Source organism: Bison bison, unplaced genomic scaffold (assembly GCF_000754665.1).
Source record: "Bison bison bison isolate TAMUID 2011002044 unplaced genomic scaffold, Bison_UMD1.0 scf7180017864110, whole genome shotgun sequence".
NCBI lineage: Eukaryota > Metazoa > Chordata > Mammalia > Artiodactyla > Bovidae > Bison > Bison bison.
In genome coordinates, this window is record NW_011494682.1 from 2293815 (window position 1) to 2309825 (window position 16011).

The 16011-nt window shown below is 41.0% G+C and overlaps 1 protein-coding gene and 1 long non-coding RNA gene across 3 annotated transcripts; one reads left to right on the forward strand and one right to left on the reverse strand.

Annotated features, from left to right (window-relative positions):
- Window positions 1-9091: 9091 nt before the first annotated feature.
- On the reverse strand, window positions 9092-10912 carry UTP3 (UTP3, small subunit (SSU) processome component, homolog (S. cerevisiae)). Its single transcript, XM_010839106.1, has one exon. It carries the CDS (start codon window positions 10580-10582, stop codon window positions 9158-9160), a length of 1425 nt encoding a protein of 474 aa, XP_010837408.1. The 5' UTR covers window positions 10583-10912; the 3' UTR covers window positions 9092-9157.
- A 2102-nt stretch (window positions 10913-13014) lies between these two features.
- On the forward strand, window positions 13015-15233 carry LOC104987969. 2 transcript variants are annotated; one of them, XR_825187.1, is made up of 3 exons: window positions 13015-13055; window positions 13618-13715; window positions 14908-15233. It is a non-coding gene; the product is annotated as an uncharacterized LOC104987969 (long non-coding RNA). The 2 variants fall into 2 exon arrangements; XR_825188.1 differs by lacking the exon at window positions 13015-13055 and adding an exon at window positions 13097-13182.
- The last annotated feature ends 778 nt before the right edge of the window (window positions 15234-16011 follow it).

Consider the following 16011-nt stretch of genomic DNA (forward strand, 5'->3'; position numbering starts at 1 on the left):
GGCATGAGTCTGAGTGAACTCAGGGAGTTAGTGATGGAGAGGGAGGCCTGGCATGCTGCGATTCATGGGGTCTCGAAGAGTCAGACAGGACTGAGCGACTGAACTGAACTGATTCTTAAAACCTTGGTTGCCTTCTCTGTATTATCTAAGGAATATTATCTAAGCTCCTTAAGATAATTCCTGATCTAACCCTCCCCTACTTTACCAATATTATCTTCCTACCCTTGCTTCTGGCACCAGTGATAAAGACCCACCTGCCAATGCAGGAGATACAAGAGGCACAGGTTCGATCCCTGGGTTGGGAAGATCTCCTGGAGGAGGGCATGGCAACCCAATTCAGTATTCTTGTCTGGGGAATCCCATGGACAGAGGAGCCTAGCAGAGGTCCATAGGGTCGCAAGGAGTCTGAGAAGACTGAAGCAATTTAGCACACACCCACCCTTGCCTTTGGATAAACGTTTAACTTGTTTGACATTCCTTATATTGCCACACCCACTCTTCCTCCTGATTTTACACAGATCTTCCTTGCCCTCTGTAAGTAGAGGTACATGCTTCTTTTGAGGGGCCAGTGTATCCTGTTAATGGCTGTCCCATAGGGCAGTTAATGGCTCTAAATGTATTATATGTCTCTTTCACCAATGTATCTACTCCTAAAGTTGACATCTTCTAAGAAGTTTTTCCTTTTCACAGTGCACAAAATTTACTTTTAAAAAATAGTTCTCATGTCCCTACCTCCTTTCCCCACCCCCTTTTTCAGTTAACAATTTTCCTTTTTATTAACATTTCCTCTTTCTAAAATCCTACCAAAATTTGATCCTGTGGCCATCAGAGACCTTGAATAGAAGTGATTCAGGAAATTTGGACTGAATATTAAACTTAAGGTATAAACATTCATTTGGCTGCAGTTTCTTTTTGTGTATGTTCAAGCATGATATGTTAGAAACATAAGTGAAAGTGAAAGTCGCTCGGTTGTGTCCGACTCTTTGTGACCCCCATGGACTATATAGTCCATGGAATTCTCCAGGCCAGAATACTGGAGTGAGTAGCCATTCCCTTCTCCAGGGGATCTTCCCAACCCAGGTCTCCCACATTACAGGCAGATTCTTTACCAGCTGAGCCATCAGGGAAGCCCCCAAGAAACATAAGTACTGTATGTTTAAAAGAGCTTGCTTAATAAATATGAAGAATTCTAGGAGCTAATAAAATTTTGTTCAGTCTTCTACTTTGAGTATATACACACACACACACACACACACACACACACACATACATACATACAAGGGCCATATAAAGCAATGCTTAAAGGTAAAAGGAACAGTCCTCTCAAGTTTCCCATGAGGTCCAAGGATTTCTAGCTTCAGGGAGTCCAGGAGCCCAATGACATCATATGTAAAATGTTGTGATTATATTCTAGGGAAGAAAAAATCTAACTCCATATTGGTGTGTTTCTTTTACTTTAGCCTTTGTAGTCTATTCAGGGACGGGGGAGCCTGGTGGGCTTCCGTCTATGGGGTTGCACAGAGTCGGTCAAGACTGAAGTGACTTAGCAGCAGCAACAGCAGTCTATTGCTTTTGCTACAAGAATGTTGCCTATGGTCTGAAATAAACAGGATAGCCCATTCTCAAGTTTCTGACCTTTAAAAATGTAACATTTTTCTATTCATATATTGCAAGGGCAAGAGCAAGACAGATCTCCAGATGTTTATCTGCTTACATCTACGATTGACTTCTGAATCATTCATACCTAGAATAGACTCAGCCCGGCCCAGTTAATGGCTTCCCAGATGGTGCCAGTGGTAAAGAACCCCCCTGCCAGTGCAGGAGGACTGAGAGATTCAGGTTCAATTTCTGGGTCAGGAAGATCCCCTGGAGGAGGGCATGGTCATCCACTCCAGTATTCTTGCCTGGAAAATCCCTGGAGCCTGGCCGGCTATAGTCCATAGGGTTGCTAAGAGTCAGACACAACTTAAGCGACTTAGCACATTCACATAGAGCTAAAATCTGCAGAACAGAGAATAACATTTGCTGTTGTATGTATGTGCTTGTGCGCTCAGTCGTGTCTCTTTTGCGACCCCATGGACTGTAGCTCGCCAGGCTCCTCTGTCCAAGGGATTTCCCAGCCAAGAATATTGGAGTGGGTTGCCATTTCCTTCTCCAGGGAACAGTTGTCTTTCTGGAGCTTTGTAGGAACTTTGTGATCTGACCTACGAGGATAGTTGCAAAAGCAAAGGATTCCCCACGCTAAGAAGTTTGTGACAACCAACTACACCCCCTCCTTTTTTAGTAAACAAGAAGCCTACATTCTAACTTGGTTAAGGTATTTCCTTGGACACCATCTTCTTGGTGTGACAGCTTTCCAAATAAAGTTAAATAAAGTTACTATTCCTTACCTCAACAACTCCTCTCTTGATTTATTGGCCTATCCTGTTGTATGAGCTTGGACTCGGTAACAATTAGGCCTATATTATTGTTCTGAGGGGCAAGTCTGTTCCTTTCAACAGATTCTCTACCCTAGAGTTTTTATAGTCTCATGATGCATAATACCACACCATATTTCATTTTTGCAATTAATTTCACTCACATGCCTATAAGTGAAGAAAAACCTAAAAAGCTGTGTGCTCAGAGCAGTGTTTCACCTGTTTTACTGATCTTTTAGGTAAGCATCCTCAGAGGTGTCTCTTAAAAATACAGATTCCTGGGTCCACACCCAGGATTGCTAAATAAGCAGTTGTGGAGGTGGGGCACAGGGATCTGCATATTAGACTTACCAGCTGGTCCCTAGGCATTCTGGTTTAAGAACCATTATGATAAAACCAAGAAGAAAATGAACTCTTTCATGGGGAGTAAATTCACTTATTTTTGATGGATTAATGGTAACAATAAACATTTACTACATGCCACGTGCTATCTTAAATGTATGTGATTTAACTACTTAAATGGTTATATAACAATCATATATTATTCAAGATGAGGAAATTGAGACAGAGAGAGGTTAAATAGAGCAAAGACACAGAGTCAGTGGTAAAAGTGGGATTTAAATTCTGTCCTGACTCCAGAGGTCAAGGTCCTAATTGCTACCCTATATTGTTTCACTTAAGAGAGTACATTTTTATTACTTTCCCCCTAAGTTTTTATTTTATAGTTTTAAAATGTTCATTCCTAATTTTACTGTTATTCAAAGCTTCCCTTTGAAGCAAATATAAAAGATCAGTTTGTCTTCACAAGTGACTAGCTTAAAGAATATATATGAAAGAAAACATTTTCTGGAATACATAGCTAAAGCAACTACATTCAATTAAAAACTTTGACATGAGACTAAGCAAAATTTAAAACACATGTTTATATTTGTTGATGTGGGTGGTGTTAAATTTTCTATACTGTTTCTATGTTTTAACTTGTGATGGCAGACAACAAATGTTTTTAGAAGAATCAATATTTAAAATATTTTTTAAAACTTTGATTATTACCTGAAACAATGTTGTTCACATGGTTTGAACTCTAGTTGAATTTTAAATGATTTTTTTGGATCACCTACTATCCAGACAGTGGTTACGTGTTCATCGTGACCGGAGATTATATACTGATTTTTGACTTTCCTGAATTATTTTGGTAGTGTTAAATTACTTTAACTATTAAAATTCTTTTAATTCATACAACCAGTAAGGAAAAACAAGCAACTCTTATCTACTTCTCAGATACATCAACTATTTTGTCAGGTTTGTGAATATATTTACATTACCTAAGCTACTTTTTATCTTTAAAATCACAGAAAGTAATTTCTCAGTTTACCAAAAGTTTTGGCCTTTAAGGTGGTTTTAGAAGTCTGGCAAATTTATTTCTACAAGAAAAATTAAAGGGGTATGTTTATTTAGCTCCATAAGTAAGACAGGTAAGAAACTATGGCTTAGAGAATTGACTAGCCCAAAGAAAGCCAGTCAGCTGGCTAGTGGCAGAGTAAGTTACTGGACCACTATTTTGACATTTTCTTCTTTAATTTTTAATATTGTGCATTTTCAATAGCTGCCTATAGCTTACAATGGTGACATAAAACCAACAGGTTGTTGCTTTTTGTTGATGCCTGATATCGGTAATCTATTTTATTGGAACTCTTATCCATGAGACTCTACAGTTCATGATGTGAGTCTATGAAAAATGGTCACGTTGAATAGTTAACAATTTATTATTCATGTGTTAGGAAAGTAGCCAGCACATCTCAGTGCTCTTTAAATGTTTCTTAAGTGAATACAAAATTCGGAAGATGTAACTATTAAACCCAGTAATTTCCGTTCCTTCATTTACTGTTAATTCACCACTGACAAAGTCACCTAAGGATAGTACCATCTTGTCCTAGTTATTAGAATGAGTTCATATTTAAAGTGTTGTGATCATTGAAAAAGGAAGAGTTCCAGAAAAACATCTATTTCTGCTTTATTGACTATGCCAAAGCCTTGGACTGTGTGGATCACAAGAAACTGTGGAAAATTCTGAAAGAGATGGAAATACCAGACCACCTGACCTGCCTCTTGAGAAACCTATATGCAGGTCAGGAAGCAACAGTTAGAACTGGACATGGAACAACAGACTGGTTCCCAATAGGAAAAGGAGTTAAGGCTTATTTAACTTCTATGCAGAGTACATCATGAGAAACGCTGGGCTGGAAGAAGCACAAGCTGGAATTAAGATTGCCGGGAGAAATATCAATAACCTTAGATATGCAGATGACACCACCCTTATGGCAGAAAGTGAAGAGGAACTAAAAAGCCTCTTGATGAAAGTAAAAGTAGAGAGTGAAAAAGTTCGCCTAAAGCTCAACATTCAGAAAACTAAGATCATGGCATCTGGTCCCATCACTTCATGGCAAATAGATGGGGAAACAGTGGAAAGTGTCAGACTCTATTTTTTGGGGCTCTAAAATCACTGCAGATGGTGATTGCAGCCAGGAAATTAAAAGATGCTTACTCCTTGGAAGAAAAATTATGACCAACCTAGATAGCATATTGAAAAGCAGAGACATTACTTTGCCAACAAAGGTCCGTCTAGTCAAGGCTATGGTTTTTCCAGTGGTCATGCATTCTATGTGAGAGTTGGACTGTGAAGAAAGCTGATTGCTGAAAAATTGATGCTTTTCAACTGTGGTGTTGGAGAAGACTCTTGAGAGTCCCTTGGACTGGAAGGAGATCCAACCAGTCCATTCTAAAGGAGATCAGTCCTGGGATTTCTTTAGAAGGACTGATGCTAAAGCTGAAACTCCAATAGTTTGGCCACCTCATGGGAAGAGTTGACTCAGAAAAGACTCTGATGCTGGGAGGGATTTGGGGCAGGAGGAGAAGGGGACGGCAGAGGATGAGATGGCTGGATGGCATCACCGACTCGATGGATGTGAGTTTGAGTAAACTCAGGGAGTTGGTGATGGAGAGAGAAGCCTGGCGTGCTGCAATTCATGGGGTCCCAAAGAGTCGGACACGACTGAGTGAACTGAAGTCTCTAAAGGAATATGTGATACATTTGGAAAAATATGTCTTAATTGCTCTCCTCTTGCTTCAAACTTAGAATATTAATTTCTTAAGAAGCATTTTTACATAGACAAGTACACCTTATTCTCTATGTTCCTGTAATGAACAGGAATCACTATGCTATTAGTTGTAATTTGTTTAGTATCTGCATGTCAGATGTGGATCCTCACAACCTATAATAAGAACCAATACCTATGAGGTATTTGCTGCCTAACAGGCATTGTCCTAAGTGCTTTGTGTGTATGTTATGTGCTTAGTCCTGTCTCACTCTTTGTGACCTCATGGACTGTAGCCGGCCAGGCTCCTCTGTCCACGGAATTTTCCCGGCAAGAATACTGCAGCGGATTGTCATTTCCTCCTCCAGGAGATCTTCCTGACCCAGGGCTCGAACCCAGGTCTCGAGTCTCTAGCATTGGCAGGCAGATTCTTTACTAGTGGCACTTGGGAAGCCCCTAAGTGCTTTAAGCTTCCCTTGTGGCTCAGCTGGTAAAGAGTCCGCCCACAATGTGGGAAGACCTGGGTTCAATTCCTGGATTGGGATAATACCGTGGAGAAGGGACAGGCTTTAAATATACTAATTTTTAAAGTTTTAAATATACTAATTCACTGTACTCTAATAACTATGAAGTACATACGTACATACTATTATCCCCAGTTTAGATGAAAAGACAGAGAGAGATCAAGGACCTTGCCCCAAGTCACAGGTACTAACTGATAAAACTGGAGTAGGAGTCTGGGTAAAGCGTGCTCTCAAATTAGAAAAACTACTTTCCACCTGTATGTTTCTCCTTTATTGTCACACTATTATTACTCATAACACTTCTGACACCATGTTTCCCCACCAAGTAATTCTCTGCAACACCAGTTGGAGGTAGCATCAGATCCCATAGGTTAAGGCCTCAGTCCCACAAGACTGTCCCTTCCCCACTTCAGATGCCAATCACAAGCCCAGGTTGCTACCTGTGCTTCTTTTAGTCTGTGAGTACATGCTAAGTTGCTTCACTCATATCTAACTCTTTGTGACAATATGGACCATAGCCCACCAGGCTCCTCTGTCCATGGGATTCTCCAGGCAAGAATACTGGAGTGGGTTGCCATGCCCTCCTCCAGGGGATCTTTCTGATCCAGACCCAGGGATTGAACCATGGCTCTTTAACATCTCTCGCAGTGACACCTGGGAAGTCTGAAGTCCCCACAACTCCCTCCTTGGGTTCGATTCATTTGCTAGTGTGGCTCACAGAACTCAGGAAAACACTTCATGTTTACACGTTATTAAAGGACATACTCTGGAGGAAGAAATGGCAACCTACTCAAGTATTCTTCCCTAGAAAATTCCATGGAAAGAGGAGCCTCACAGGCTACAGTCCTTGGGGTGACAAAGTAAGACAAGGCTGAACATGCACATGCGTCCACACACAAAGGACATGATAAATACAGACGAGCAGCTGGATAAATAAGTACACAGGGTAAAGACTGGGAGGAGCCCCTTTACAGGAGTTTCTGTCCCCATGAAGTTGGGTACCTCACCCTCTCAATAGGAGGATGTGTTCACCATCCTAGCATGTCCCCAAACCTCCTACTATTGGGATTTTGTGGAGGCTTCCTCATACAGACATGACCAATAAACTTCATCTCTAGCCCCTCTGGGAGAAGGCAATGGCACCCGACTCCAGTACTCTTGCCTGGAAAATCCCACGGACATGGATGGAGGAGCCTGGTAGGCTGCAGTCCATGGGGTCTCAAAGAGTCAGAAACACTTAGCCACTTCACTTTTACTTTTCACTTCCATGCATTGGAGAAGGAAAGGGCAACCCAGTCCAGTGTCCTCGCCTGGAGAATCCCAGGGACAGGGGAGCCTGCTGGGCTGCAGTCTATAGGGTCACACAGAGTTGGACATGACTGAAGTGACTTAGCAGCAGCAGCTAGCCCCTCTCCCCTCTCTGCAATGTGAAGGTCTGGGGCTGAAAACTACAAGTTTTTAATCATGGCTTGGTCTTTCTGGTGACCCGTTCCCATCCAGAAGCTCACCTAGAGTCCTCTCATTGTAACAAATGATATTCCCAGTGCTCCTGTTACTTAGGCATTTACGAAGGTTTTAGGAATGCTGTGCCAGAAACAAATATATGTATTTTCTATTATCTAACAGTTCTTAACCAATTACATGTATATACCTATACCTAAGGTAGGTATAATAGTACCATACAGAATAAGAAAATGAGTCAGAAATCAGGTACTTAACTCAAAATCACCCTAGTAACTTAGTTCCAAGACCTGTACTTTTTCTACTATATCAGAAAAGGAAATACAGGATAGGGCTCTTAATCCAGAAAGGCTAGAATGAAATCCCTGCTCTTCCACTTAATAGCTAAATGACCTTGAGAAACTTACTTCTCTTTGCCAGTTTCTTCATCTCTAAAGTATGGATACTAGAAGTTACTACATGAGTTGTGAGGAATAAGGAGATAAATGCTTACAAAAGTATCTTTTCACTCAATATAAACTTCCAATTTTCCTTTTTTATTTATAGTAATTTGGCACATGTGCTATGCTGGCAGCAGCTGTAAGCCAGAGTTTAAAATAATGAAGGCTCAAGGTAAGCCAGCTTGGGTCCAAATCCCAAACACACTGTCCTTTAGAAAGTTAATCTGGAATTTTGGCATCCTCATCTCTGATAAAGTTATGGCAAATGTTTTAATAAATATGAACCACTGACATCTCTGCATTTCTAGCAGCCAGCACAACATTTAATGCATAAACAGTTAAGAGGTCCTTTGTGCTCCTTCACTAGTCTTCTCATTTTCTCCCTGGCATCATCCTAAGAATTTTTAAGTTCACCATGTCATCATCTGTCCCCTACTGTAAAGATGAGAATAATTATATATATAAAAAAGAAATAATGTAATTTTGAAGTTACCACTTACTCAGTAGTAATCTTATCAGATTTTCTGCAAGTGCAAAGTACAAAGACCAACCAACAATATGGAAGAAAAAATGGAATTTTTATCTTACCACATTAAGCACTATGAAAAAATATTCACTATTGATGTAATTAAGGCATATCTCTATTTTCAACCAAGTTCCCCTTCTTTCCTAAGCTTTTCCCACAATAAAATGTACAAAAATACTTAACATTAAACTCATTATTGGTAAGTTTCCTGCTCAAGAATTATACTTTAGGCAATGGAACATCAAAACTACTTTATATCCTAGCTTACAAATAAGATGTCTACCAGAGCTGCATTCTCTTCACTTTATGTGAAAAATTACAAAAGTACTCTAAGTGTAAATAAAAGACTGATACATGAAAAAAAATAAGTACTCCAAGTCTGTTGCTCTACAACTACCTATGTAATTTCCCCAGGCTACTGTTTGACAGAATAGTGGAGAACTTTTTTCCATCACCACCTCTTTTCCCACACATCTTCATATTGTTCCCACAGTTCTCTGTATGACCTGATTACAAATTAAAACACAAATAAATTGAGCAATAACCCTCAATAGGGTTATATAGGAAATTTTCCTATTGTCAGAATTTTTAACATTTAAGGCTAAGCATTAAGTATTAATACACTCTCATCACCAGTTAAAAATAAAAATTTATTAATCCAAAATTATCGTCAAAAGACTTAAGCTAAGCAAAAACTTTACTTAAGCTTAATGCTCTTTTTAACTCCTGCACGAATGCCAGACAGTTCACCAGTATAACGTTGCTCTTCCCTGCGAACTTCACGAACCTGGCCTCTTCTGCGAATTTTGGCTTTTCTGAACTTCTCCCGGTGTTTGACTCTGGGATTCCGATCAATTTTCTTTCTCCTAGGTGTAAGTCCCCTATTTTTAGCAATCTGATAAGTAATGGCTCTCTTTGCATTTTGATCTTCAAGAGCCTGTTCTTCGGTACTATTTTCTTCTTTCTTTCTCTTTAATTTTTGTCTCTCTTCCATTTCTTTATAGTATTTCAGTGCAGCTTCTTCATCAAAATCAGAATCATCAGAAAGGTCTCTAACAGCCAAAGCAGCAGCAGAAGTCTCTGAAACTGATTTTGGCTTGGCCTTCATGGATTTTGCTTTTAAATTCAGTTCTTTCTTTCCAGCACCATCTTTAAGTGTGAGCATATAACGAATTTCAGAGGACAGCTTCTGATCCACAACCGACAACTTGTTGATCAAATTTCGGTAGGTAACAAGTCTTTCAATGACAGGATGTCCATGTGCAGGGACTCTCCTAGCTTTCAGGATCAGATAAAAACTAATGTTGGAGCAGTAGTTCAAATAGAGATTGTATTTGGTCCTCAGGTATTGGCTTCCTTTTCCAGGGGGGATGATCTTTTGCTCCACTAACTGTAGCAATGGCTCTAGCTCATCCTTCATCTCTGTCAACTTAACTTTCAAGTCGTCTATCAGCTCCAAGAGCTCTGGAGATTCCTTTCGCAGCATTTTCAGCTTCTCTTTCACGGAAACTTTCGCCAAATCCTTCACGACACGTGTCTCAGCCTCATTTACCTGAGGTACTGGTTTTGCAAAAGCCTCCACCCAGGTAACTCCAAAATCGTCCTCTTGCAGGGCTTGGGCTAAGCGCCGCTGAATGAGCTGTGCCTCCGCCTCCTCCTCTCTTTCCTCTTCCTCTACTTCTTGTTGACTCTGCCGGCCTCGGGACTTGGAGCCATAGTCCGTGTCGTAGTAAAGTTTTTTCCTCTGACCCCACGACAAACTGGGATCCACAGAAGCCTCAGTCTCACTCTGCACGGAGCTCCCACCATCATCATCGTCACCCTCCTCACTCTCTCCATCTTCATCGTCCTCATCGGCAACATCTAGGGCAAGCACCTCCTCCTCCTCATCGCCATCCTCCTCGTCCCCACTCTCTATTTCGCTCCAGCCCTTAGCCAAGGCGGCCCGAGATCGGGCCTCATGGAAATCATCTACCTTATCTTGGTAGTAGCTCGAGTTCCCCGGTGAGGGTGGAGATTCTAAGTCCTCTCCATCGTCGTCCGCTGGCTCGCGACTTGCCTTAGCTCGCACAGCTGCCCACTTGGCCGCTCCACGCGCGCGCCGCCCGGATCTTCCCACCATAGTTCGCGGTCTCAGCTTCTACACCGACGTCAGGCTTTCAGCCACCTCTGACCTCTGCGCACGAGCCACGCGCTCCAGCAACACGCCGCTGTAACAACCACGCGATCTCTCACCACGCTTGTCTTGCAGGGGCTCCAGTCGGATGCGGCAGTTTCACCTCCTTCCGGTCCCCAGGATGCTCTCCGTGAAGCGTTTGAACCAGGACTTCCGGTTGGTCCTTCGGGCCTTTCCGTGTGGGAACAGTAGGTAACGAAGTTCGGTTCCGGGACCTCTTTGGTCCTGTTCTTACTCTCGCGAGCCTGGGCGTGGCTAGGGTGACGGCCCCGTTAACCGCAGGTGAGGTAGCAGTGATCATTAGAGGGCGCTTTACCTCTACGCCTAGGAGAGGCAGCCGGGCGGGGCGGTGCCGTGAGTTGTCCTGCTCCTGTACGGACGTCACCGGCCCGGAGCCGAGTGCAGGTGTATAAGATTTTCTTGTTTGCTGAAGTTTTGTCTTCGCCTATCTGTCAGGAAGTTAATCAGATTGTTTTTGTCTACGCAACGTCCAAATATGACATTTCTGGGGACGGTAGACGGAGGTGAAGGCGGCGCCGCGGCTGACTGGAGCAATCGCTTGCGGGCGCCGGGAAGGGCGCAGGCCTCCGGCGGGTGGCAGCTCGTCTCCAGCTCCCCGCCCGCAGGGCTCGGTGACTTCAGGGGATTGGAGTTCCCGAGGAGTTTATGAGGGGTGGTGACGGTGGGGAGGCAGAGCTGTGCTCTGCAGTCTGACTGTTTCCGAGGAACTCAAGTTGCCTGCAGGAGGCGCTGCGATTTCTCTTCCTTCTAGTGGAAGAGAAGTTCTTCCAGGTATTTTGGAAATGACACATGTTAACCCTCAGGAGCGGGCCCTTAATAAATTCTTCAGCTCTTAATAAGCACGAGGCAGCGTGTTAGGCTCTGGGAGAACGATGATGGGCAAGAGCAGACGCTGTTCTCGCAATGGTGGAACAGGTGGTTTAGTTAAACCAAATCATCACTCGAAACGTGCCGGATCATAAGTGGGATAAGTACTGTGAACACTTATCCTGTGTTTCCCACCCTTCAGCTGCTGAGGACACTCAACGTGCCTTTCACATCACTGTCTTTTTGTACACGCCATCCAGCCCCCTTACTAAGAAGAGTTTAGTGCTCCCGGCCAAATTTGAGAAATTCTGCTTTAGTGAAGAGACAGTCTAAGCATCACTTGTTGGACTTTTCTTTAACTCCCTTACTGCCTTTTTCTCAGCTCTTTTGTATCACGTCGTAGATCTCAACAGAACTGTGATATTGCAAGCACGCAGCACAGCGTCTGGCGCAGAGTAAGTGTTCAATGAAGATTTGTTTAATGAATAAGTATTGAAGTTACAGTACTTGATCATGTGTTGATCTCAGGTGCTAAATAAATGGAGTGAGTAAATGTTGCCTAAACCTGCGAACATCCCTAAGGGAGATAACCTGAGCTGGAATGGATTTTAGAAATCATTAATTCCAGTTCCAGTATCTTCATTGTCTACATGTGGAAACAGAGACTTGGGAAGATTAGGTTAGCAAATTTAGCACAGAAACCTGAGACAGGGCTCCCACACCAGGCCCTCACACCCAGCTGTTAGCAGTCCTTTGCCAGTTCATTCCTTTTCCAGAGGGTAGGCTGTACTGGGTGGATGAAAGAAATTTTAAGGGCTCAGATGAAAGTATTTCAAGAGAAAGAGTGGTAAATAAGGGAAATATTCGTCAGATTTGTCTGTAGAAGTTTTTCTAGGCCTGTAAGTGTGAAAGGACTGCCCTGCAATCTTAGAGTAATTCAGGGTTTTAAATTTTCAGACATTACATATCAGTTCATATTCACTATATATTTTAAACATTATGCTTCCTTCAAATGTAGATTGTTTAAAGTTGAACTGTAATAAGTTGTTAAAGTTAATGGTGACATACAGGTTCTTTGTAGAAAGTGCAGTCTAATCAGGTCATAAAAAATAATAAAATTTTTTAGAAAAGTGACATTTTGAACTAAAATATTTTTAAAGTGCTACAAGTTATTATAAGCATTTAAAAACCTGAACAGGATTTTATGAATTTCATGAATAAAAAATGTGTAGGTAAAAGTCCTTATGTTCTGATGCTAAATGCAGAATTCATTTTTGAATGTAGACTTTAATAGGTTTTTGTCATCAGCAAATATTAACTGCTTATTAATTGTTGCAGAATGCTATATGCTGTAGTAGATTCAAAGGTGAATTATCCATAATCTCTTCTAATGAGTTGGTGATGGACAGGGAGGCCTGTCATGCTGCAGTCCATGGGGTTGCAGAGTTGGACGTGACTGGACAACTGAACTAAACTGAACTTCTAATGAGGAGCTTCCCAGGTGGCGCTAGTGGTAAAGAATCTGCCTGCCAATGCAGGAGCATGAGAGATGAAGATTCAGTCCCTGGGTGGGGAAGATCCCCTGGAGAAGGTAATGGCAAACCCACTCTGGTAGTCTTGCCTGGAGAATCCCATGGACAGAGGAGCCTGGCGGGCTACAGTCCATGGGCTCCCAAAGAGTCGGACACCACTGAGCGACTACATCTTCTTCTAATGAGGTAGAAAAGGAGATATGCATACAGATTATACTGAAATACAAGACAGTATGTGATGTAAACACAGTGCTGTGAGAGATCAGAAGGGTGAGAGATCATCTCTGGATTTTGTTCTGGAAATATTGCTTAAAAGAGTGTGGCATCTAAGCTAGGACTGTAATTATATCCTTGCTTTAAATGTATTAAATTTGCATTTTATCTAAGTAATTTTTTCTGATCATTTTTATTGCTAATTTAAGAATTGTAGTCATACTCAACAAAATGCGTTTACTGTTATAGAGAAGATAGAAACTTATTTTGGATATTTTTAATGGGAATGATCACATTGCTCTAATATTTATTTGGTTTATACTATACATTACATTTCCTAACTATATATGAAATAATGTAATAATATCCAGGGTATATTCACAGAATGTTGTATTCTAACATTCTCAGATATTTTTGATGAACAGTTCAGAAGTCAGTTCTTCAATTCCAGCAGTTCCTGTAGTATAAACTTCCATAACCGGATCTTGGAATTATTTGCCATTTAGGTGAGGCAGTTGTTTCCTTAAAAATTTATATCACTGAAAAGACATATTAATGCTTTATTATATCATAAGGCTATGCCAATTACAGAGAAAAACGCTGCGTCCTTAGAAAATGAACACATATTAAATAGCATTTAACCATTATATTTGTGGCAACTGTCATGTATTATCAACTTGAATCTTTGTTACATTATTGTGATGCCTGACTCAGGAGTTTGCAAACTAGACCTAATGAGAGCCAACAGATTTGGGAGTTTTTGTTGTTGTTGTTTTTTTTTCGTTTAGGATGTATGGGATTATGAATGACACACTAGGTTATATTAGGATACTTCCTTCAGGGCATGAGTTCAGGTTTTTAAAATTCTACCACCAGATTAGCTTAAACTGATTTCACATGCTTGTGGACTATTGCAGCAGTAATAGCTAGCATTGAGAGTGGTTATTATGTTCCAGTACTATTATAAGCTCTTGACATTCAACCCTAAGAAGAAGTACTATGATAATTTCTAATTTAGGATTCAAAGGCACCTGCAGTTTATCTTTAAATAATTAATTTATGACTGTCCTGGGTCTTGGTTGCTGTGTAGGAGCTTTCTGTAGTTGCTGCTAGTAGGGGCTACTCTCTAGTTGCAGTGCATGGGCTTAGTTGCTCTGTGGCATGTGGGATCTTCCCAGATCAGGGATTGAACCCATGTCCTCTGCATTGGCAGGTGAATTCTTAACCACTGGACCACTAGGGAAGTCGAACCAGATTTGAATCTGGACTGGCTTTGGAATTTCTATGATGCTGTAGCTAACTGCTGTACTGTATTGGCTTTCAAATATTCCCTTAATAGGTCTTTTTACTTCCAGTCTCTGCTGTACATTTGATTCAGCATCATGAGATACGTCTTTCTAGAATGCTATTAATATTTCCATCATTCTATACCCTTGCTCAGAACCTTTCAATGACTCTCAGTTACTATCAAAATGAAGTTCACAGCATGCATAGAATGCACAGCCCTCCCACAGTTTGCCTCAAGGCAGTCTTTCCAGCCATACCTTTCATTGAATTCTCTACCACTCTTTATTCTCCAAATATTGCTTTGCAGTCTTCTCCTCTGTTTTTAGCTCTTTTCAGTGTTCCCATATTTACTTATGTAAGAAATTTACAGATAACTACAGACATCCTTTTGACTAACAAATTCCCACATAGATCCATAATGGGACCTGTATGAGGCTGTTTGAAAAGCTGTTATTGAAAGCATGGTGTTGGAGACAACCTGGATTCTAAAGAGAGATCAATAAATATCACGGGTAAGCAGCATGGAATTTGGACACATATAGTAACTTTCCATCTTAGTTTGCTTAGTACAGCCCTGTTGAACTTGTTATTTCAGTGTAATTGTTAATAGCAACCCTTTTATGATTTAGATGATGAATTATATGGGTATCTTAACTATGCAGTAATTGGAAAAAGTGAAAGGTGCTCGCTGTGTCCAGCTCTTTGTGATCCCATGGACTGTAGCCCACCAGGGTCCTCTGTCTGTGGAATTCTCCAGGCAGGAATACTGGAATGGGTAGCCATTCTCTTTGCCAGGTGAATCTTCCCAACCTGGGGATCCAACTGGCATCTCCCACATTGCAAGCAGTTTCTTTGCTGTATGAGCCACCAGGGAAGCCCCAGTAGTTAGAAACTGGATTATATATACATATAGCAACATGAATGGGTCTTAAAAACAGTGTGCTTAGGAAAAAAGGTTAAAAAAATGGAGTATGTAATAAGATGTGCAACTATACAACAGTACACATTTTATAAGAACATATGCAAACAAAATAATGTACATTAAATACAAACGAAGGTTGCTTATGGAGGAGCAAAGAATGGGATAAAGCTTGGTGATCAGAAGAATTAGGAGAGGTACTTACTGTGGACCAATAATGATAATGTGTCAGGAACTGAGGAGGATAGTTAACTGTTTGCATCTGAGGTTCAATTAAAAATAAATAAGCAGACAAAAAATGATTACACATCTCTAACTTATAAAGCCCTTTAAAAAATTCCCAACATCTATAGACTCAAGTTCATATTCCTATGACCTGACTCCTGCATACATCTTAAACTTCTTGCCATACTGTCACTGCTACCATATATGGCATAGCCTTGCATGTATATATACTATGTGTAATATATGTAAATATTAGGCTAAGAGCTAAAATCTTTATTGTATAGCAAATGAGGGCCGACTAAAAAAGCTTTATGTGGATTGTGTTTCAAAAACCTTTATCATCAGAGCTGTAATTATCATTTTATCAGTAG

Bases quoted from the DNA above. Each gene is read 5' to 3' on its own strand.
- UTP3 (XM_010839106.1), bottom strand. From the start codon at position 10,582: ATGGTGGGAAGATCCGGGCGGCGCGCGCGTGGAGCGGCCAAGTGGGCA.